Consider the following 25,092-nt stretch of genomic DNA (forward strand, 5'->3'; position numbering starts at 1 on the left):
GAAAATAAGGCTTTTAAGCAAAATGCTAAGGTTTTCAATGTGAATTATTCATTCTTTGCATGGCCTTAGCAGAACACTCTCAGCAAAATAGCTAAACAAAAGCCTACCAGGGTTCTGGTTTCTAATCTGGTTAAGAAATACATTATAGGATTTTTCTTTTAACTTCACAGTTAATGGAAAAGTTTTCCTTTCCTGAAACTCAGCAAAGAGTTCAAGAAGCCTTCTCTAACTACCACAGCCTCCATCTAATTGAAGTACCATGAACAGACCTTGAAAACAGTGGCATTAGTCACACAGCTAAACAAACTACCTTTGATGGTACCAGCCAACCAATCAGAACCATTCCCCAGATGATCTTTGTGGGAATAGCAATCCATTAATAATAACTGAAGTAATGATCTTTCATGCCACCTTTCTTTCATGTAGGACCACTCCACTGGTAATCTCTTAGGGGAACTATTAGCTACTTCAGTGTCCTTCAGAGAGGGCACTCTGCCGGTTCCAACATTTATTTCCACTGTAACTATTTTTTCTCTCCTACAGAAGTGCCTTTTAGAAATTAAAATAATTCTCACTGTGACTCTAGCAGGTAGGCAGGGGTAAAGAAAAGAAGAAATGAGTGGCAGAATAAATGGATTAAGAAGGAAAACACCTTCTTCCCCACACCTAGCTCTGAATTTCAAAGTTATCAAAGATAAGTAATGCACTTAATTATTTTATCCCATAGTGGTTCATCATCACTATTCTTTGTCATTAAGGAGACTAAATCTATGTGTATCTAAATGGTTCATACTAAATACAAATAAAGTTTTACAGGATTTTTTTACCCCGATCTTAATAGCTATGAATATATGCTACAAGAGTGAGGGTAGGAGAGAATAAAAATCTGAGGTAGTCCAAGCCGTACCCCCAGCTTCCTACAATACTGAGCTTCAAGTTGGGGTCTATGTATCATTTGATTTCTCATGTTTAGTGCCTCGCCCTGCATAGGTACTCAATAAATGTTTCATGAATAAAATTTCTCCCATGAAGGGACAAATCAGGCAGAAATCAGCCACACTGCTGAATCTTCTACATTCCACACATTAGCTGCCTTTGCCATTTTCAACATCAGCCTGAACATGGCTAATACTTTATTTTGATTCTATGCTTCACGCTCTCAACCTTCATTCTCTTATAGGGTCTCCTTATATTTTCCAGAGTATAGTTAGATCAACTACCACAAACTCTTAGCAATGGAGGAGATAATTTGGTAAACATTTTCAATTAGCTAAACTGTACAGAATACCTAATATAGTGAAATCTTTACCCAACTAGTATGGTTTGGCTCTGTGTGCCCACACAAATCTCATCTTGAATTGTAATTCCCATGCGTTGAACGTGGGGCCTGATGGGAGGTGATTGAATCATGGGGGTGGACTTCCCCCTCACTGTTCTCATGATAGTGAGTGAGTTCTCACGAGACCTGGTTGTTTAAAAGTGTGTAGCACTTCCCTCTTCTCCCTCTCTCTAGATCCTGTCACCATGTGAACATATACTTCCTTCCTCTTCACCTTCCACCACAATTATAAGTTTCCTGAAGCCTCCCATCCATGCTTCCTGTATAGCCTACGGAACTGTAAGTCAACTAAAACTCTTTTTTTCATAAATTACCCAGTCTTAGGTAGTTCTTTATAGCAGTGTTAGAACAGATTAATAAATCCACCCTTAACCCCAAATCTGTTGACTTAAAATACACTGGTTGATAAAAAAAAAAAAACAACTTCCTCCAGCTTATAAAATATTTTAGCAGTTCCTAACTTTTCACATCACTAGCACCTCTAACATGGTGAATAAATAACTAAAAGATATTAAGAAAATATCAGTGATTCATATTTTTATTCATTAAATGTATCCATATGCAAACCCTGGATTCGGTAGTTGGTTTGTGCAACAGGATGAAAATCTGAGATAGTAACAAGATTTCCCCTTTCAAGAATCTGATTTTACCTTATGATTCTTCTCACTTGGTCAGAACTACACATTATTTCAGGAAAGGAGGAAAATACCTAAAAGAATGCAGAATACAAAGACAGTCAGTTCTTGTTTTCTGATTGCCATAGCAGGTTCTTAGGACTCATTTTTTAGAACATATTTATAATGAAAATTCTCAAACAAATACAAAAGCAGAGAAACTAATATAATTAGTTCCTATATATGTAGCACCCCATTTAACCATTAACTCAAAGCCAATCCTCATTTATCTATACCTACCTAACACTCCCCTTCTGTCTTGAAGTTTTGAAAGCAAATCCCAGACATCATATCATTTCACCCACAAATATTTAGCATATTTCTCCAAAAGACAAAGGATTTTTGGACTCCCTCTTTCTACATCAATCTTTTTGTTGTACACAATGTATTAATTGGAAGAGGTTCATCTTTTAAATATGACCACAATATTCTTATCACACTTAAACATTAAATAATTCCTTAATATCATCAAATATGTAGGGAGTCACATTTCTCCCATGGCTTCATAATGAAACACAAAGCTTTTTATCTGTAAAATCTGAGGTTAAAGAATTTCAAAAATCTAATCTTAAGGATTCAGGACATAGAATTTATCCATTAAAAAGTAATTAGGCCAGTGCAGTGGCTCATGCCTATAATCCTAGCATTTGAGAGGCCAAGGCAGGAGGATCACTTGAACCCAGGAACCAGGAGTTTGAGACGAACCAAGGCAATAAGCAAGACCCTTTCTAAAAAAAGAAGAAGAAGAAGAAGAAGAAAAAAAACTACTGCAAATGAGTAAGTAAGTTGGAAAAAAGAGGAGAGGAGAGGAGAGGAGACATACCATCTCATTCCAGAGTCTAAAGACAGATTGTCATTCCAGAGGCTAAAGAGAGATTGTCCAGACTAGAGAAAGTAAAAGGGTGGGGGAAGAAAGCAATCGTGCTAGATGTTTAAAATGGATTGGAGAATGAGTTCTCCCCTCAACTCTTGATGCCAAGTTTCCAAAATCCTTGGTGAGTATATTGGTCTGCTTAGGTTGCCCTAATAAAATAGTAGACTGCTTAAGCAACACAAATTTATTTTCTCATAATTCTTGAGGCTGGGAAGTCTAAGATCAAGGTGCAGGTTGATTCAGGTTTTGGTGAGTTCTCTCTTCCTGCTTTGCAGATGGCTGCTTTTTCACTATGTCCTCATACAGAGAAGAGAGAGTGAATGAACTCTCTGGTGCCTCTTCTTCTAAGAACATAACACTATCTGGCCGGACATGGTGGTTGAGGCCTGTAATCCCAGCACTTTGGGAGGCTGAGGCAGGCAGATCACCTGAGGTCAGGAATTCGAGACCAGTCTGGCCAACAGGGTGAAACCCTGTCTCTACTAAAAATAAAAAATAAAATAAAAAAATAAATTAGCCAGGCATGGTGGCAGGAGCCTGTAATCCCAGCTACTCAGGAGACTGAGGCAGGAGAGTTGCTTGAACCCAGGAGGCAGAGGTTGTAGTGAGTTGAGATTGTGCCATTGCACTCCAGCCTGGGCAACAAGAGCAAAACTCCATCTCAAAAATAATAATAAAATAAAATAAAAAGAACAACACTATCAGATTAAGACCCCATCCTTATGATTTCATTTAACCTTAATTAGTTCCTTATTCCAAATACAGCCACACTAGTGTTTAGGGGTTCAGATTATGAATGTAGGGGTATGGGAGGGACACATACATTCAGTCCAAAATCATGGTGAGGGCCAAGTAAATCCAGGATTTAGACGCAACCTTGAATTAACTAGGAGTTTAATTTCTGCCTCTTGGTGGCATGAGAACTAGAGATAGATATTAATGTAGACCATAGAAAAAGTGTTTTGACACACCTGATTAGTAGACTGTAAAATTTATTTTATTTTTATTTATTTATTTATTTTTGAGATGGAATCTTGCTCTGTCACCCAGGCTGGAGTGCGGTGGCGTGATCTCGGCTCACTGCAAGCTCTCCCTCCCGCGTAGACACCATTCTCCTGCCTTAGCCTCCTGAGTAGCTGGGACTACAGGCACCTGCCACCACGCCCAGCTAATTTTTTGTGCTTTTAGTAGAGACGGGGTTTCATGGTGTTAGCCAGGATGGTCTCAATCTCCTGACCTCATGATCTGCCTGCCTTGGCTCCCAAAGTGCTGGGATTACAGGTGTGAGCCACTGCGCCCAGTCTCTTTTTTTAAAAAACAGAATCTCACTGTGTCACCCAGGCTTGAGTCCAGTGGTGTGATCTTGGATCGCTGCAACCTCTGCCTCCCAGATTCAAGCGATTCTTGTGCCTCAGCCTCCCAAGTAGGTGAGATTACAGGTGCATGCCACCACACCCGGCTAATTTTTATATTTTTAGTAGAGACGAGGTTTCACTATGTTGGCCAGGCTGGTCTTGAACTCCTGACCTCAAGTGATCTGCCCACCTTGGCCTCCCAAAGTACTGGGATTATAGGTGTGAGCCACTGTGCCCACGCCTGTCTGTCGATTTATTCTTAATCCACTTGATGATTTGGTGACCTGCCCTGCATGGCTGGCCAGACTCTTGGAAGACATAATATCCAATCACATCTCTCTTCTGGAAAAGCTGTGTTCATACCTGGTCCACCCAAATATAAGAACTATTATCCCTGAAAATTGTTCCTTTGGGCCCCACCAAAAAGAAAATTTCCAAATTGTCATTCCTGGAATTGCTAGGTTTCCTGGTTTTAAGTTCCATATAGTGCCACAATAATAGAAAAACAATAATAATAATATAGCCATCTTGATAGGTCTAAGACACTGTTCTAGGCACTTTAGATGGGCTACCTCATTTCATTTTCATAAAAGTCCTTTATGTAGTTGCTGTTATCCCCAATTTACAGATTAGAAAAACAAAGTCACACATCTAGTAAGTGGAAGAACAAAGAGATTGACTCTTCCACGTGTGTAACTCATTGGAGACACACATTTAAACATTATTCTCTGCATCCTTTACTTGATAATTGAAAAAAAAAAAAAGGCTTTTCAGGAATATAGTCTCCAGAAGTACCATTTCCTTGAACTTTTAACTCTTTATATTTTTTATTTTGTATCATTAAACTTCGAAGTACAGAGAATAAAATGTGCTTAAAAATAAATTCTTTAAAATGCTAACATATTAATGTTTTTAACTATAATAAGCTTTGTATTTATTATCAAACTGCTTTTGCAAGCTACAAGTATAGAATTTGACCTGGTATTCATGACTAGGGTTTCTGTAATTCCAAGTCAGAATTATTTTTTTTAAAGAAATTATGAGACAATGGCTGATAATGTTGAAAAAAAAATCCATATTTACAGGAGATTTTTCAAGTGACTTACTATGATGTCTATTCATTGGAAGAAAGCTTTTGAAAAGACAAGTATATAAAGAAGTTATCCTACAGTGAACAGAACAAAGCCCATTAATGACAATGATGTGAACACTCAAGGAATTATTAAAAGGACCTTTCACTTTGAGGGAAAATTAATTTACCCAGAATTTAGTGCAATTGTTGAAATAAGAAAATCAGTTAGAAGGCAGCAGACCTTGTGGCCAAAGTTTTGCCTAAAGCCAGAGCAGTTGGAAGGAATAAGTGCTCTGCTTTTCTCTTTTATATTTTGTCACTGGAGGCATACACATTAGTAGCTCTTAACGTTATTTCTCTAACAGCATAGCTTTTTTTTTTTCCCTGTCAGAACTTAATATAACTAATAGGCCTGGAGACTCATCTCTGTTTTATGTACACACACTTTAAAACTCCTATTTCCTGAGTTTTGGGGAAAATAGCTTTATTTCATCTAATTCTACTTTTTTCTTTTTAAATATATTCGAATATATAGAGCCTTGCACGTAAGAAGTAGTTGTTTACCAGGGACGCTTGTTCTGAAGCAGAGATGGCTTCTCTATCTGGTTGCCTTCAAATTTAGTAGCCACTTTGTCTTTGAAAGTCCATTGAGTAGCCATTTTTGTCTAGGAAAGTTGATTCATACTTCTAACTGATGTAGATTCTTCTCTCCCTAAACTAACCAATGAACCAGGAATAAAAGCAGAATCCAGAGAGGCTGGACAGGTCCCTTGGCCTCATATTTCATTTAATTCCCATTTTCTCTGTTTGTCGATCTATAGGTAAATTGAAACCTTCATCTCCACTGTTTCAGGAAAGAGAGACAGAAAAAAAAGTAGGAAAAAACCCAAGTAACTAGTTCTTGGTTCAAACTTCAAAGTGATCTGACCATATCCATTCAAACAACAATTTAAGAAATGTTCTGGGATAATTCCCACATAAGATGCAACTCCAGTGAATGAGTTGAATGGTGTGTCTACATTGTCTTTAGACCATAAACAGAGAAAAGATGACACTTTGGACTACAGAGAAAGTTTCACACTGAGTGTCCGTGAGATTCATACTTCTCCTTGAAGGATGACTGGTTTCAAATGAAAATAGATGGGCATTCCGATTCAAGAACCAGCCTAAGCAAGGGGCACAGGCAATGAACTCAAGACTCAGCAGTGACTATGTGAGGTCTAGAAGACTCACCTGAGAGGGAATCCATCAGGGTGACCACAAGCACATTAGATTCCCCTATGGATACTATATTAAGTGCTGACTTCTTCATTAATGTCACTGTGTCATGGATGGAAAATGCTTCTCAATTACAGGCAGAATTTAATGTCATTGTTTTGAGAATTTACCCTTAGAGCTTCGCCTCATAAAATGACAACATGCTGCCATCAAATAATATATGTGCTCCCTGCTTCTAGCTAAGGTTCTGTCCTCTAGGACTCTATTCTCCTGCATGCTTCTAAATCATTGCATTGCAGTCAAGCCTTATTTCCTCAAGGATTGGTTCAACCATGTATTAGTCCATTTTCACACTGCTGATAAAGACATACCAGAGACTGGGTAATTTGTACAGGAAAAAGTGTTTAATGGACTTATAGTTCCACGTGGCTGGGGAGGCCTCATAATCATGGTGGAAGGCAAGGAGGAGCAAGTCACGTCTTACATGGATAGCAGCAGGCAAAGAGAGAGCTTGTTCAGGGAAACTCCCATTTTTAAAACATCAGATTTCATGAGACTTATTCACCACCATGAGAACAGCATGGGAAAAACCTGCCCTCATGATTCAATTACCTCCCACCAGGTCCCTCCCACAACATGTGGGAATTCAAGTTGAGATTTGGGTGGTAACACAGCCAAACCATATCAAACCATAACTTTGTATGTGAAATTTTCCTGACATCTCCAATCCTAGAAGCACTGTCCCTCATTCACTATTAAGTGGTATGCATAACTTAATTAACATTACCATATGGTTGTATGCATCTTTTCACCTGTATTTCCTTCTGACTGCACTGTTGATCTTCCAGGACATAAACAACATCTTATGCATGTCTTTCAGTTCTTAGCTCCAAGCCCAATGCTTGACATACATTAAACACCCAATTTAAATTTCTTTTTCAGGGTAAAGGGGTGGGAAGAATGAACTTTCCTTGTAAGTACCTAGATAACCTCAATTAGGCAGGTCAGAAGCTGTGAAGGTAAATGTAAGAATAGAGAAAGGAAGCATAGAACTTGTTTTCCCAGACAAGCACTACTATATTAAATTATAACTAAAGCATTTTGACTTTCAAGTCTTCCTTACTCCATTTTAGGGCTTCAGCCTCCAGGATCCCTGGCACCCTTCTGACATCCTTGGCGGATGTGAGTTTCTCACCTGGACTTTCCTCCCTAGGCTGAATCCAATGTCCCACAAAGTTTTCTATTCCTTCCCCACAAACCCACATTCTATTCTCTGCATTAGCTTACTGCTGTCTGCTAGCATATCTAAAACTTTCACATGTAGAGATAGGTAATTGTGTTCCCAGTGTGTTCTGTAGATTGAAACCTCCTGAGATGCTACATGAAAATATATTTCTCAATTAAATTTGGAAAATGTGGGTGGTACACTGGATCACGCCTATAGTCCCAGCACTTTGGAAAGCCAAGGCAGTGAATCACTTGAGGCCATGAGTTTGAGACCACCCTGGACAACATGGCAAAATCCTGTCTCTACTAAAAATACAAAAATTAGCTGGGCACGGTGGCACATGCCTATAACCCCAGCTACTTGGGAGGCTGAGGCAGGAGAATCGCTTGAGCCCAGAGCTGGAGGCTGCAGTGAGCTGAGATCACACCACTGCACTCCAGCCTGGGTGACAGAGCAAGACTGTCTCAAAAAAAACAAACAAAATAATTGGAAAGGGTTTATACAAAACCTCCCTCTTATAGACTCAAATGTGCATTAACATATTAAAGGCTCAGAGAAGTCTTACACTAAGGGAACTTTGTTGATTTTGTTTAATATTTGACCATGAACCCGTTTTGTAAACTATCACCTCTTAAGGTGGTACAGGACCCCTGTTCCACAGAACACACCACAGAAAGCACTAGGTAAGGATTAGCAATTCAAAGTGGCTTATTTGAGTAGCAATAGGTGTTTTCTGAAGACAATAGTTTAACCAAACGGCCTGCTGCTTTAGTAGAAATTTCAGGTGCCTACTTGCCACGGAACTTTTGGATAAATAGTCTCTAGAGCACTTCAGATCTTAACATGATGGAGGAATTTTTTTACATGTTTATCAAGTGTTAAGCAATGTGCTATATGTGTTCACATATGTTCTTTCAGTTAATCTGAAAAACAATCCTAGTTATATTTTCACTCATTTTAAAAATAAAGAAAGTGAGCTCAGAGGTTACATAGCTTGTCCAAGAACACACAGTTAGTAAGTGGTGAAGACGGCTCAAATCCAGCCCTTGTAGCATTGAGTCTCGTATCAAGGTCTTCATGCTACCTGAATTTCTAGGTCAGTATCTCTCAAAGCCTCGTCCTAGGATGCTTGTCAGAAATTTAGATTCCTAGGATCTATCCTAGGTGTACTAAATCAGAGTTTTAGAGATTGGATTAGGAACAGATGTGTTTAACAAGCTCCTCAATGGATTATTACATACTCAAAGAACCACAGTTCTTGGTGTACGTTATTTTCTACCACGTTGTACTAGCATCATCCAACTAATTAATAAGTTAATATATTATAATGTTGTACCTCACTCATATTACCCTACTGTCAAGTCCAACACAATAAAGTCTCCATCCTACATTGTCCTCAAATGTTACCAGATAAGTCCCTTGAGTAAGGCAACTCAGTATATCCTGAAAATGAATCAGACAACAAATGAATCTTCTGATGCATTGTTTTTGTTGGTGTTACAGGTGACACCCACCACTTCTAGAGGTTATCTCAGTAAAATAACTTATGTCTCAGATGGCCAAAAATTGAGGGCAAAAAATATCCAATGAAAGGCAGGGTTTGAAATTAATCAAAAAAGCTCAGAAGGCTTTTGACTTTCCTCATTTAAGAGTGATAAAAAGATTTTGCTTCTTCCTTTCAGCTGATGCCTTTTATATGCTACTATCTTCCTCTTCACTAATTCCCTAAACAAACCAGTTGTCCTTTCTGTAAAATAGCCTCTCATAAAGAGCAAAAAAGCCAAGTAACTGTCTTTCTTTTCTTCTCTGGATTGTGTGAAATATTTTCTGCTGTACAGTGAGGTGCCCTAGCCAAGAAATAGTGAAAAACAGCCAGAATGTATATAAAAGTGTGTGTGTGGTGGGGAATTAGAGAGTGAAGAAGAGGGAGAGAGAAAATGGAAAGGCCCTTTTCCCTTTTGTTTTTTGTTCCTTAGTTAGAAACCATCTCTGTTTTTATCTCTTGTGTTTCCAATTAATTATTATTGTTATAGACTTCACATAATGTAACTGATATATCAGGGCTCTGTACTTGCATTTAGGAGAAAATTAGTAAGGTTCAAAGTGAAGAAATAAGTAACCAAGGTAAAGAATGGATATTAGAATAGTTGACATGTAGACAGAGACTGGTAACTGTCTACTCTGACATTCATTCTCACCTTCCTCCTTATTAATAAAACTCCAGTGCTCAGCTGGACACATTACTGCCCACAATACAGAATACAATCCCAGCCTTTCTTGCAGCTAGGTGACAACATATACTTAAGTAATGGCTTTCGAAATGCAGCTGGAAGAGATCTGCAGCAGCTTCTGGGAATCTCTTTTGCCTTCCATCTTACACATCTTCTCTTTATTCCCGCTGGTTGGAATGCAAACATGACTGGTGCTAGAACTGCCATTTTCAGAAATGAGGTAAGCTTAAAATGGCAAAGAAGCAAGAACAAAGGAGTTGGGATCCCCAATGACCATGGAGCCACCAGATCAACCCTGGACTCATTATCTCCAGAATAATTTTACTTGAAAAGGAAATAAACTTTTAATCTTGTTTATGTCTTTATAACTTTGGGTGTGCCATCATATGCAGCTGACCCTATGCTGACACAGGCTCTGTTCACTCAAGGACTGCAGACAGCATGACTCTAGTCCTGACTTTGTTTTGATGTAAATCAAATAAAAGTGATTCTATCAATAATGATGTTTTTGTGTAAAAATATTAAATCCTAGTTATCTTAAGATGTTCAACTCACAGCTACAAAGCTGTGTGATTCCATGATTCTTCAGTGAAATGACATGAGGGCCACAGGTGGTACAGGAGATTGCAACAAACTGCGCACATTTATACGTGACTTAGGCAACTTTTTCTCACATAGGGCATGTCAAGCCTCTGAGCCCAAGCTAAGCCATCATATCCCCTGTGACCTGCACGTATACATCCAGATGGCCTGAAGCACCTGAAGATCCACAAAAGAAGTGAAAACAGCCTTAACTGGTGACATTCCACCATTGTAATTTGTTTCTGCCCCACCCTAACTGATCAATGTACTTTGTAATCTCCCCCACCCTTAAGAAGATTATTTATAATTCTCCCCACCCTTGAGAATGTACTTTGTGAGACCCACCCCCTGCCTGCAAAACATTGCTCCTAACTCCACCGCCTATCCCAAAACCTATAACAACTAATGATAATCCACCACCCCTTGCTGACTCTCTTTTTGGACTCAGCCCGCCTGCACCGAGGTGAAATAAACAGCCATGTTGCTCACACAAAGCCTGTTTGGTGGTCTCTTCACACGAACGCGTGAGACAGGGCAAAATCTAAATTGCTCAATTTTAAGTTAAAACTAGATGACTGCTATTTCTAAAGTTTCTATATACTGACTTTTTCTTTTCCATTTTATTTATTTTTTAAATTCAAGTTTTATTTTAGATTCAGGGAGTACATGTGCAGGTTTGTTATGTGGGTATATTGCTTGATGCTAAGGTCTGGGGTACAAATGATCCCATATGCAGGTAGTTATCATAGTACCCAACAGTTAGTTTTTCAACCCTTTCCCCACTCCCTCATGCTATAGTAATCCTCAATGCCTATTTCCTTATAGCAATGGTCATACCTGATCAACACCGAAAACTTGGAATACACAAATGTTTCTCCTTTCCCTTGTTTCTTCTCACTCTTTGTTTCTCCCAGGGGTACACAGCAAAGACAAGGAGAATGTCAAAATCTAGAAGTTCTAGGAAACCCAAGGGGAAAAAGGATTGAGGTTTTCAAATGTGCTTGTCAATTGCCATAGACTGGGCCGTGGTTTGAAGAGGAGCAGTTGGCATGTCTGTGTTTTCAGAGCAAGTCTCACAGTAGCACCTTCCTCTGTTGTTGTTTTTCCTTAAGTTTTCCAGCTCTTTCTTCTTATGTAAATATATAAGTCCTAGACCCCATTTCACGCCTTATTATTCCCAAATGGTAAATGCATTAGGCCCTTTGATTCATCTGTGGAGAATGCATTTTGAAGCAAAGCTTAATACCCTAAAATGGTTAGTTCATGGGGTTTTAATTTTAGGAATATCAGAAAAGTATTAATTCATAGTCTTCAGTTGGCACAAAAACTCAACGGATCTCCTCATGGAAAATACCCTCTCCCGTCCTTTGCTCAAAAGTGTGCAGGAGACTTAATGGAAATCAAAATCCCTTGTAAAACATGTGTGTTGCCCTGTTGGCTCCCTGGACCACAGTCTTGAAGAAAACTGTCTCCATAAGGGAAGCAAGTCCTTGAGGTCTTTTGGTGGCCAGCCAAAAGAAACCTCATACCATGTCTGGGTCTTTCAAAATGCTTTTATTAGAGACACAGTTTTAGTCCCATGGCCAAGGGAAGGTCTGAAGACCCCAAGTTTCTGCATTTTATTTTCTGCCCTGATTAGAACATCCTGATTAGTCAGATTATTTTATAAAAATAGGATTGTCAGATCCACATCGCAGAAATATTAACTTAAAATAGATAATGATTCATTAAAACTGCATAGTGCTAATGATAATTTGTAACTATTATTAACCAATGTGCAATTTTCCCCTCTATCTGCATAAGCATAACTTTTAAGCAAATGATCTTAACAGAAAGGATAGTTTCATAGTAAAGGGATAGTTGGAAAATAATTACTGAAAAACAAAGCAAACCAAAAAACAGAAGGAATGTTACTGCTTCTCTAAATGTTCTCAATGTAAAATTAAATTTCACCAATAAAAATTCTAATAAACAAATTTGGGAGAAAAAACAGCAAACATTTTTAGTAAGTTAGATGTCTTTCAATTACTTTAAAAAATGTTTTCTATATGATCTTATCACTCAGTATAATACCCCACCTGGCTATCAACTACAGAAACAGGATTCCTTAAATGCTTCCTGGCAAAAATCAGGGCTTAGCCTGTTTTAGAACTCATCCTAAGGTTGGTCTAGGTAAGAGCAATTTTAAAGTCATAGTTCATTATCTTAAGTACTTAATGCTCTGACCTTGGACTCACTTTCTAGCAACTGCCCTTCTATCTTGTTTCTATGACCAGGCCTCTACTTAGAACCCCTGAGCTGGTCCTGACTCCATGTGTTGTACTGTACTCTTGACTCCACACCCTGCTTGGTTCGCCCCAATTATCTGAGGCCCTGGAGGCTTGTTCCTGAATGTCAGTCAGCCTAGAGATCAGGGCCAGTCACCTGCTTCCTCTTTTGCCTCATGCTTCCACCTGAATCTCCATGTAATTCCTAGTCTGGGAACCTCTGTTTGTCTTTGAGAACCTACCTCCTGCTGTATCACCTAATGTTGCTGTCTGATCAGACTATTACCTGTTTATGTCTCCATGCTCTCTGAACATTGTGGCCCATCTAGGTAGACTTCTTCTGAGTGCCTGAATCATTCCAAAGGCATATACGCTTTCCAGGTCCTCTCTGCCCTGCTTGGTCAAACTCTAAGCTATCCACCAACCTCCAGTCTGAGCACTGATTTCTGAAGTTTTATATCTTAATATTTATTTATTTTCTAGGGATGGGGTCTTGCTATGTTTCCCAAAGTACAGTGGCTATTCACAGGTGCAATCCCACTACTGATCAGTATGAAAGTTTTTACCTACTCTCCTGACCTGAGCCATTTCATCCCTCCTTAGGCAACCTGATGGTCTCGCCTCCAGGAAGGTCACCATACTGATGCCTAACTTAGTGCATAGCACAGGATCAGCATAGCACACTGCAGCTCAGAACTCCTGGGCTCAAGAAATCCTCCCTCTTCAGACTCCCGAGTAGCTGGGACTACAGGCATGCACGATAATGCCTGGCATATTTTAATATTTTTTTGCATATCTCTAGCAGTATCTAAAAGCTCTATCTGTTCTTTTTTAATAAATTGCCACAAATTATCTGGCCTTGGGGCTGAGTTATTAGGAGAGTCCTAAATATGGGAAAAGCAACAAGGGTGAATGAGGACAGAAAAGCTATGAGAGAGGTGCTGAGGAAAAGGCGCTGTACCAGGGTGACAGAGGAACAAGCGGGAGGCCAGAGGATTCTGTTAACTGAAAGGAAAAGCTGAGATTCCAGAATGGGACAGGCTTCTTGGGGTGAGAAGGGAGGTTAAGAGGAGAGAGATATTTTGAATCAGAATGGAGTAGGAATCTGTCTCTTTCATTGCCTTAGGGTCCTGGTAATGACAGATATTTCTACATTAGAGGCAAGGCACTTGATAGGAAGCTATATAGAACTAGTGGAGGTTTTATTGTTGTATTTGTTCCCTCAATGCCAATTTCCACTGCAAATTAGGTGGGTTTTTTTTTAATTTCACAGGTGAAAGTATATAGTCTCCAAAATGTAGATAAAAACTGGCAACGTTTGATGAAAAAGTTATGTGACCTTCAATTTATTCAGCTTCTAAGAAAAAGAACCAGAAGTCAGAATAATGGTGATTAGATCCAAACTCTAGTCCAATTCCTGTCTGATCTCATAGAAGCCATTTCACCTCTCTGAGCCTGAACTTCTCCATCTGTAAAAAAAGTTAGTGCTAAAATACGTCTTACTGTGCTGCAGAGTTCTTGTAAAGCTACAAAATAAAAGCCACCATTCACCCACTTCTTACCCTGGGCCAGACTTCAAACTCCCTGATATAGGAATGTTAGCTCATCAATCCTCGCAACAGTCCTGTAAGATAAAAATCCATTTTCCAGATGGATAAACCGAGGCTTCCAAAGGTTCAGCAATTTGCAGTTAGACCTTTAATCTACACTTACCTGATTCCGAAGCCCTTTCTTTTTTTTTTTCTTTCTTCCTCCTTTTAATTACATTTATTTTAATGCTGAATTTACTCCTGTGCCATAGGTTTTTGTTTCTTCAGTTTCTTCTGGGATACCTTTTTCTTCTGGGCAACCTCCTCTTCTGGTTTAGGAACAATCTCTTCCTTTGCAGTAAGGATCATCTCAATGTGGCAGGGAGAGCTCAGGTATGGGTTAATCCAACCATGAGCTCTGTAGGTCCGTTGGCACATCTTAGGTGCTTTGTTCACTTGGATATGCTCGATGACCAGAGAATCTACATCTAAATCCTTCAGTTCAGCATTACTCTCTGCATTTTTAAGCATGTGTAGCAAAAATTCAGTACTCTTTTTGGGCCACCGACTTCGTGTCCAGCCCCACTGCTTGGCCTGGGCACACCTGCCAACTCCACCATTGTAACGTTGGAATGGTACGCACTGTTTCTGTAAAGTGACATCTTTCAGATACTTCGTGGCTTTTCGAATATGCATACCCTTGATGGCCTGGGCAGTTTTCTGAGTGTTCTTAAAGTGAACACGAAGATTGGAACCTCTTGATTTGCATGATTTCGTGGGGTTGTCCGGGTCAAGTGAATAGCGAACCATTTTCACAGATTACCTCAGGCCACTTAGGGAAAGAGGAAGAGCCCGAAGCCCTTTCTTTTAACTAGGTGCTAAACTGTGGGAAAGGATTAGCAACTATAACTCATATGTAAGCACATGAAAGGAAATATTAATAAGAACCCCGTCTTCCCTGCAGCATGCCTTGCTTATGTGAATCAGGCAGTGAGCTTCTTGTCACTGTTATTTTCACTGCAAAAGAAAAAACAAGACTACTGTTTTAAAAAAAAAAATAAACAATACAAAAGTATAAAGAGTAAAAACTTCATTGAATGCATAGAAGCAGAGAGTAGAATGGTGGTTTCTAGGGGCAGGGAAGGAGGAGAGAAGGGAGAGGGGTACATGCTGGTCAAAGGATACCAATTTTCAGTTAGGATGATAAGCTTTGAGGATCTATTATATAATATGGTGACTATAGTTAATAATAATGTAGACTTGAAAATTTCTCAGAGAATAGACTTTAAATGTTCTCATTACAAAAAAATAAGTATGTGAGGTGATGAACATGTTACTTAGTTTTATTTCACAGTGTATACTACATATAGCAAAGCGTGTTGTTGTACATTGTAAATATATAAGATTTTAGTTTGTCAATTATACCTTAATTTAGGAGAAACAGAAAAGTAAAAACTCTCTCTCACACACACACACATATACACGCACACACAGCAACCTGCCAATCTCAATTTTGCTCTTCCACATTCTACACATATACATACATAGAGAGGCTTTCACAAATAGAATTACACTACATGTATTATTCTGAGATTTGCCTGTTTTTCACTAATCAGTGACCCTCTTTCCATTTATAGATCTATCTCATTCTTATTAATGACTGCATAGTATGATGTGTCATATTTATCATCCTAATATTGAGGAACTCTTAGGTTTCCAATTCTGTTATCATAAGAAATGTTATAATGAGCACCATTATACGTATACAGTCATGCACTGCACAACATTTCAGTGAACAGACTACATATGCAATTATGAGTATAGTACTGTATGTTTACCATGCCTTTTCCATGTTTAAATACACAAATACTTACCATTGTGTTAGAAATGTCTACAATCCTCAGTACAGTAATACGCTGTACCAGTTTGTAGCCTAGGAGAAATAGTCATATATACCACATATGGCCTAGATATGTGGCAGGCTATATATCTGGGTTTGTGTACATGTATTCTGTGATGTTTGCATGATGCCAAATCACCTAGCAATGCATTTCTCAGAATGTATCTGCATCCTTAAGTGATGCGTGACTCTATCTTTGGGTTCACATGCAAAACATTTCTATGGAATTGTTTTTAGAAATGAATTACTGGGCCAGGTAGTTTGTACATTTTTAACTTTGATGGGTACTGCATGTTCTCACTTATGAATGGAAGTTAAATGAGAACTTATGAGCACAAAGAAGGAAAACACAGACACCGGAGTCTACCTGAGCGGGGAGAATTATTAAGTAACATGTAAAACAAACCCCCATGACAAGTGTTTACCTATGTAACAAACCTTCACATGTACCCCCAAACCTAAAACAAAGATTAAAAAGTTAAATAAATAAATAAATAAATAATAAATAAATAAGTACTAGTATTAGAAACTTTTTTTGATGGGTATCATATCAATCTACATTTCACCACCATGTACGCGTAACCTTTTCTCCACATCTTCATGGATACTAGACATGAGCAGGCTTTTAAATTTCTGCTAGTTTGATGGACAGAAAATGGTACCTTGCTCTTATTTGCATTTCCCTGAGTGCTAGTGAGATTATGCATTTATGTTTACTGCCGAGTTTGATTTCATCTTCCAAGAATGAATTGCCTCTCCATATCCTTTGCTCAATTTTCTATTGAAATTTTTTTTCTTTTTATTGTTGGATTTGTGGGATAACTTACATATTGTGGCTACTACTCCTTTGAATATTGTATGAATTGCAGATATGTTCTTCCAGCCTCTGTTTTGTATTTTAACTTTTTAGAAATGGATCTTCATAGAAAAGATTTTTATTTATATGTAAACTTGTCAATTCTTTCATTTATGACTTGGCAGTTTTATGTTTTGCTTAGAAATGTCTTCCCTAGTTATAGATCACACAAAAAAAAAATTCTCTTGTATTTTATTCATGATTTTTCTGGTGTTAAGCTGTTAGCACGGTTTTTTGTTTGTTTATTTGTTACATTAAATCATTAATCCTTCTCTACTATTTTGTAAACAGTAAAGATGTAATTGCATTTTTTTCCCCAAATGGGAAATCAATAGTACTACACTGATTTAAAAATGTGTTTTTATCATAACATCAGAAATATCATATCATTCTGATGTGTACACTGAACTTGTTGTAGACTTTGTATGCTGCTCCACTGATTGTTTTGTTTGTTCCTGCATGAATACCCCTTTGCATTTTAGCGTATCTTCACTAGCACATCTTCATAATATTCTTCGCTCCTGGTAAGGCAAATCTCCAAACATGTTCTCTTCCTAAAATTTCTTAGCTATTTTAAGTAATAATGCCAAGGTGCCCATATATATCCTACATGCCCATTTAGTTTTGGAGCTTTGCCAAATTCATTTTTTAAATTGTGCTGCTTCTGATGAGAACATCACTAATGCATATCATGCCAAAAATGAAAAAAGAAAAAAAAAAAAAAGCACACCACTCTTTTTGAAGCTACCTATAGTAGCAAATTCAAGCATTACACCATTATGGTAAAGTCATTTATATCCCTGATTGAGTAATCCAGAGAACTCCAGTCCTCTACATCTTTCCCCCTTTTCCCAATCATATGATAAGAGATAGATGTTTCCCAAATCTTGTTCCTTTGGAGAGGAAGAAAACTGATTAAAAATCCTGATTTTTCATACATGATAATATAACACACTGGCCATATAATTTGGAGCATTATTTAAAAATAATGATATATAATAGACATATTTAAGTAATTAGAGCCAGAGTAGTCCAGTGATTTAAATTATGGGCTTTAGAATCAGACAATTGAATTCAAATCCTAAATAGTGGTAAGTTATTTAACTTCTCTAGAGACTCGATTTCCTCATCTACCTAAGGTTTACATTTCTTACTTTATCATTTGTATGGATTAAAAATATTATGTACAAATCATTTACATATTGCATCACTTAGGAGGTACCTAATAAATTGTGATTATTATTGCTAATAGGTTTTTCTGTTGTATATCTTGCATGCATATAGCAGTTTTTTCAAAGTGCTTTCATAGATCTTTTCTCTTCATGTTCCTTTTACAGGTGAAATATGGGCAGAGGGACACTAAAAGGGAGGGCTGCTGGCAATCATTCATTGCTATTGAAGGAAGCGAGGGTGAGCTTGAGAAAACACTGTACACTGAGGAATCTCAAGGACTCAGCTTCCCTCTGCACCCCTAGTCAAGATCTGAGAGGCAGAGCTTCTTTGAGAGCATTTGAGTGCTAGAAATTTATGAGGTTTTTATAAGATTACCCACTTAAAATAGATCATATTTAATCCCATTTAGGATCTGGTTTAGATGAGCTTTTCTATATAACCATTGTGAATGAAAAGTACTATCAAAATTCTATCTTCCCCCTTACATTTGCACAAAATCAGCGGGAAATAAAGATGCATTTACATTTTGCATCATTTATTTGATCTTCATTTTAGTCCAATAAGTTATATATTAAAAAATCTTCAGTGTGTCTAACTCGCTTACCTGCTAAATTAGCCAATTGCTTGCGATAGGCAACCTTTTTGTAGGTGCCACTTAGGAGTAAGCTTAAACGGCCAACTGATGCTTTCAGTTCAAGCAGTGAACAATTGTATTTTTTTCTACATTGTAAAAAAAATTCATTTCCTATCTATTTGCTCAGAATGACTTGCCTAGATATTTTGTTTGTACCTCTAAAGCATTCATCAATGTGCTCTGGTATATATGCAAGTTAGCATAGAATAACAAAGGCAATAAAAAAAATAAACCTTGATTTGCTCATAATTAGGTTATTCTGGGACCAAGTCAGAGAATATGTCTTTTGGGGAGTGAGGTGCAAAAAACATGCTATGTGCCTTAATTATTGTGTATTTAAAAGTAGAGTATTACTTTCTGGGACTTAATGTCCAGTATAGATCCTTGTCTTTTGAGTCATAAGATTATATGAAAACTGACATCAGATGGAAAAGGCAGACCAAATAATACATATTTTAGAAGTTTGCAATATAGTATTGGAATTGCATTTGAATCTATAGATCATCTGCGATCATTTGTTTTGTGGATGACAATGTAATAAAAATACAATTTAAGGCCAATTCTTAAGTGGACAAAGCAATAACCATATTTCAATAAAAAATGGACACTTTTTAAAAAATTAATAAAAAGGTCACTTGGTACATGCATGAACATCATGAACATATATTTTTATATTTTGCATTTGCAAATAATGAAAGCTCACATGGGTTGTAATAATTGTTACTGGCTTATAATATTGGGCAAAGCACAAATACAAAATGTACTTGAAGCTCAGCTTTAAGTAGATTATGAACATTTAATATAGAATGTTATCATAATATTCAGAGCACCAAATTGCAGACTTCTGTCACCCACTTTCAAGCATGCTTCTGAAGATCATAGTTAATTCTGCTGATTTATGGTAATGCTGCAGCATTATCGTCCACAGCATCAGAAACCACTAACAAGCTTAGCATAAGCTTGGGCTGAAATGGTTTGAGGTTTAAATTTCTGTAACGATTATAAAGTAGAAGGAGTAAAATCCCACTTCAGCATAAAAAAAAAAAAGTACTGCATTTCCACTCGGTATCACAACCATCCCCCACCTCCCAGTAGCCTTCCCCCACTGCATGAAGAAAAGTAACTTTTAATGGACTGGCATTTTAAATTTTCTACATAGTCTTTTCTAAATGGTAGTATTTCTGATTCAAATATATAATGCTCACAGTTTTTCCTCGGTGAGAACTGCTCTAAAAGAGGTTTCCCCACTCCATCCTTCTAAAATGATTGCTCTTTTTAAAACAAATTCCCTTCTAGAAGCCCCTTTTTTGAACATTAATTTACATTACACTCACTTTTCTAGAAAATGGTTAGAAATCAGAACATTTTAATGGCCATTATCCTCATCTGGCCAAATGATTGTGTCGTACTTAATGTGTGGCCCTTAAGCAGATGAGGCCCACTTATTGTCTTCTTCCCCGCTGTTGAAGTCAAAAAAGGCTCCTGGCTTGAATCAGCATGGTTAAAAAAAAAAAAAAAAAGGAGGCGGGGGACTGTCTACCAAGACTGCTCCCCAAAAGATGAGTGCCTCCTTGTCAGTGAACACAATGAACAAACGCTGATGGAGGCAAAAGATTTGTGGCGTCTTCAAGATGAAAAAATGCAGTAACATCAACACCATCCCTGCTGAGAGACAAAAGAGCAGCTACTCTGGTCACAAACTGATTTCCAAGCGAGTGAGCTAAAGGAACAATTCTGTGTCACACACTTGTGGCTGTTATCTCCTGCTTGGAATAGGACAGAAATAGATTCAACAAGAATTGGCTTCGTGTTTTCTACAAGAAAATCAATTCATGCCGCCCTTCAGATCTTTAGCAAGTGTCTTTTTATGAAAAAGCAAACTCTTCCCTTTGGTTTTGGGGGAAATAGCCACAATTGAAAAATAAAGGAGTGGGGAAACATATGTTCCACAAAGGTGCTAACAGTCTGGGGTGGAGTGGATTTTAGCACCGGTCCATCCATGAATCCTTCCTGAAAGAATCAGAGATGGTCCAGCAGCATGCATCTCCCCAAACTCTAATTTAAAAATCAACCTCCAAATAAGCTGCCACTTAGTATACGTAGATAACACATAGGTAAGGAAAAAAGAATAATAATGTATATTGATTTATTGTTTATCTCTGCATTAAGGAATATTTCATAATACCCTTTCTTATTTGAGAGAAAAGATGACCAAATTTTAATATCTCTTTAGGGAAAATCTAGTTCAGAAAAAAACTGAGATTTCTAAAATTTTTCTCTCAGTCTATAAGGGCGAATGTTTTGTATTTGGCTGGAGGAGGTGTCTCTTCAGAGTCTAAGCAGAAAGCATTGAACTCTGGCGATGAGGACTAGCAGTTGATGGTATGAAGGAGAGTGAAAGAGTAGAAGGTTCAAGCACAGTCAGGTTGCTGAGGAACTAAGGAAGGAAGGAGCTGGAAGGGTTGTAGGGGTTTGCTACACAGATGGCAAGGGTACCTAAGGGAACGGAGCCTTCGTGAATCCAAATGGGCTTACCAAGACAGAGCAGTGAGGTCAGTCGGGAATTTTCAGTATAAAGTGGGTGATAGGTCAAAACAAACAAACCAAAAAAACAAACCCACGAAGGAAAGTAACTCGTAATTTCAGTCCTTTTAGAACCCAGCGCTAAGCGAGGAAACCACAGGTCTCCGAAAGATTTGGGATGGTTCATCTTCTGAAGTTCAAACACTGACTCCTCACTACGGCTTTCTTTTCAGGATGTCATTCTCCCGCCTCCACACTCACTACCAAACAAACATAGAAATCTACTACTGTTCTCCCCATGCACTCCATTTTCTTCCAATCTGAGAGCCATTTGTGTGTATAATTGAAAATTAGCAGTGCAGCTGTTTGAAGAGAGTAATTTATCACAGCGCATTGTTCCTGCCTGACACTTTAGACCTGGCTCTAACAAGCCAGTGGTTACTGGGGGTTGAGCTACAGAAAGTGATTCGGCTGTAATGCTGCGTTTCCCCTGCTTTGTTGCTAATTGTAGCCTCTTTTTCTCCATTGAATTGGGAGTTGAGTAAAAGAGCTTGTTTGCTCTGTGCGGTGAGGCTGCCAGGGCCGCTTGGGCTATTATCACAAGATACTCTTGATCTTTTGAAAAGCAGGAAATAGAATTTTTCTCCAACAGGGAAAGTAATTTGCGATGCGTCCATTAGTTCTTCATTAAAGCAAGATTAAATTGCACGGCAAATCACATCTGTGTTTGGATGATTAAAGGGTGGCATTTTAGAGGCCAAAACTAATTACTAGTCAAAATGAATGGGAGTGAAAAAACAGTCATGTTTTTACATTAGATAGTGTGGCTTGTAATTAGATTCAAGCTAATTCCACTATTTCTTCTCTTTTAATGAGATGAGCCTGTCCTCATCTTTTTCTAGGCCATGCTAACAGCCCCAAATGTATAATTTTGATAATCCTAAGAGTTTACTTTATTGAAATTTCTTTGCTACCTGCCACAAGTGACTGTTCTCTCCAGTGGTACTTCATTATACAGAAACACAAGCTACTCAGAAATGTAGTTTACAATGTAAGTCATTCCTAGAGGAAAAAGAGTAATCTTAAATGAATATGTATAAATGTATATATTTAAGAATGTGTATTTTTAAATGTTATTGAAATTAACCATCTCCAGAAATTTGTGCTAAACAAATCCTTCTCAGTTGGGCAACTACAAGTATTTTTAGTAATGTGGAATAAAGAGTAAGGTATTTGCATGCAACAGAGTGTTGAAGTGTTCTAAATTCAGTGTGCATTGGGTGTTGGGTTTTTTTTTTCCTTGCTTTGTGATATAATTTTTCCTCTTATCTTCTGGATGTTTTTACCTTTTCCTATGACTAAGGCATGTTATGATGGATTCCCTTCTAGGTTCAACTTTTCTTTTTATTAAAAACACACATTAGGCCCAGCACGGTGGCTCACACCTGTAATCCCAGCACTTTGGGAGGCCGCGGTGGGGATGGGGGTGTGGATCACAAGGTCAGGAGTTCAAAACAAGCCTGGCCAAGAGGGTGAAACCCCATCTCTACTAAAAATACAGAATTTAGTCGGGCATGGTGGCAGGAGCCTGTAATCCCAGCTACTCGGGAGGCTGAGGCAGGAGAATTGCTTGAACCAGGGCGGCAAATGTTACAGTGAGCCAAGATCGGACCACTGCCACTCCAACCTTGGTGACAGAGTGAGCTCCATCTCAAAACAAATAAAAAACACCACCACCAACAAAACACATTAGAAATTAAAAGCATTGCACTAAGAAAAAGAAACATAAAATCTGAGACTCTTTAAGGAATCCTTCTGATATTCCTCAAAAGTAGATTAAATTTGCTCTCAGAAGTTTTCAGTTTTTGATGGTGGGAAATGGTAATTTCTGAAGAAAACCACAGATCATATTTAGATGAGTCAAGAAGCTATTGAAGGAAAAAGAGGAGTAAATAGGTATTTACTCTGAACTAGGTGCTCTTGGACATACTGCCTTATCAGAAACACCTTAAAAGGACCAGAATCCTTTTGGCTTTCAGGACTCGGTATTTGAATACACCAGGTTTACTAATGCTGGTAAAGTAGACAACACAGTTTTGCCTTTCAAGAAATTAACTGGACTTTGACATCAGAATTCCCAAATCCTGAGATCATGCCGCTGCACTCCAGCCTGGGTGACAGAGCAAGACTACGTCTCAAAACAAAACAAAACAAAACAAAACAAAATTCCCAAATCTCTCATAATGAAGGCATTATTTTAACAATACTCTTTGTGGAAAATTTTCCATTGCATCTTCAAAGATTGCACTTTCTTCCTCAGTGTATTTCCAGAGCCTCACATCCTTTACGGCAATAAGATAAATAAGTAATTGAACACAAAAGATAAATAAATGAATGATTAGGGAAATCAATTTTTACAAATCACATTTTCCTTAGTACTTTTTCAGTGAAATTTATGAAACATGGGCTCTTCTTCCTATAGTAATATTATAGCATGCATATTAATATAGGAAGAAAATCATAGTATACAGCATTTTAAAACAAGTGGTTTACATGTGATGCCAAAACCGAAATAAGAACAGGAACATGATTCCTGAGATCTAGAAACTGTACCAAATACATGGGTTTTAGATTAACCATTTATTTGTCCCTTTACTCACTTTTTCATTCATTCCATTTTTAGATGAATTTTATTAGTTTAATTCCATTCTTTAACTTTTCATGCTACAGTTTACATACAACCAACACTTTATACATGATTTTTCCTAAGACAATAATAATTCCTATCCCTGTTCCTGTTTGGCATCTTTTTTCCTATTTCAGTTCCCCGTTCCTAATCTGCATCTTGTCAAAAGTGCCACAATGACACAGACAGACATTCAAAGCCTTTTCTGGTACAAAGCAGGAGATGTGCACAGCAACAAATAGAGGCAGTCACAATGGGATGTTTCTATACTGGTTGTTCATGTGTGTGGTTCTTTGACTGCACTGCAGGTAACTAGAGATCATTTCATTTGATAACAGTACAAGAAAATGGTTAAACCAAAGTTTGTGTTCCCTGGTTCTACATGAACCACTGTTGCTCTTACTAGCCATCTCAGGACAGGGTTCTGAGTTTGAATGGTTTCTCAGCCAAGTGTTATTAGAAAGGCATTTGTAGTCACCAGCCTTCACTAGACCTATGGAGTGCTCCTTTTCCGGGCACTTCGAGGTGGTGCATAAGTAACACGAGACATGTTTCTTACTTTTAAAGAATATGAACTAAGGATCTTTGTTAGTGATTTTAAAAAGAACCTACCGGCCAGTGCGGCAGTTCATGCCTATAATCCCAGCACTTTGGGAGGCCAAGGCAGGTGGATCACGAGGTCAAGAGATTGAGACCATCCGGGCCAACATGGCGAAACCTCGTCTCTACTAAAAATACAAAAATTAGCTGGGCGTGGTAGTGCATGCCTGTAGTCCCAGCTACTCAGGAGGCAGAGGAAGGAAAATCACTTGCACTCAGGAGGCAGAGGTTGCAGTGAGCCGAGATCACACCACTGCACTCCAGCCTGGGCAACAGAGCGAGACTGTGTCTCAAAAAGAACCTACCACTTACTACACATAATATTGAAGTCTCTTTATTATGATTAAGATC

General features: G+C 38.1%; 1 protein-coding gene across 1 annotated transcript; it reads right to left on the reverse strand.

The window, feature by feature from the left end:
* Positions 1-14,624: 14,624 nt before the first annotated feature.
* LOC126948392 (60S ribosomal protein L17-like) lies at positions 14,625-15,259 on the reverse strand. Its single transcript, XM_050780149.1, has one exon. It carries the CDS (start codon positions 15,177-15,179, stop codon positions 14,625-14,627), a length of 555 nt encoding a protein of 184 aa, XP_050636106.1. The 5' UTR covers positions 15,180-15,259.
* Between the last annotated feature and the right edge of the window lie 9,833 nt (positions 15,260-25,092).

This window comes from Macaca thibetana, chromosome 2 (assembly GCF_024542745.1).
Source record: "Macaca thibetana thibetana isolate TM-01 chromosome 2, ASM2454274v1, whole genome shotgun sequence".
Taxonomy (NCBI): Eukaryota; Metazoa; Chordata; class Mammalia; order Primates; family Cercopithecidae; genus Macaca; species Macaca thibetana.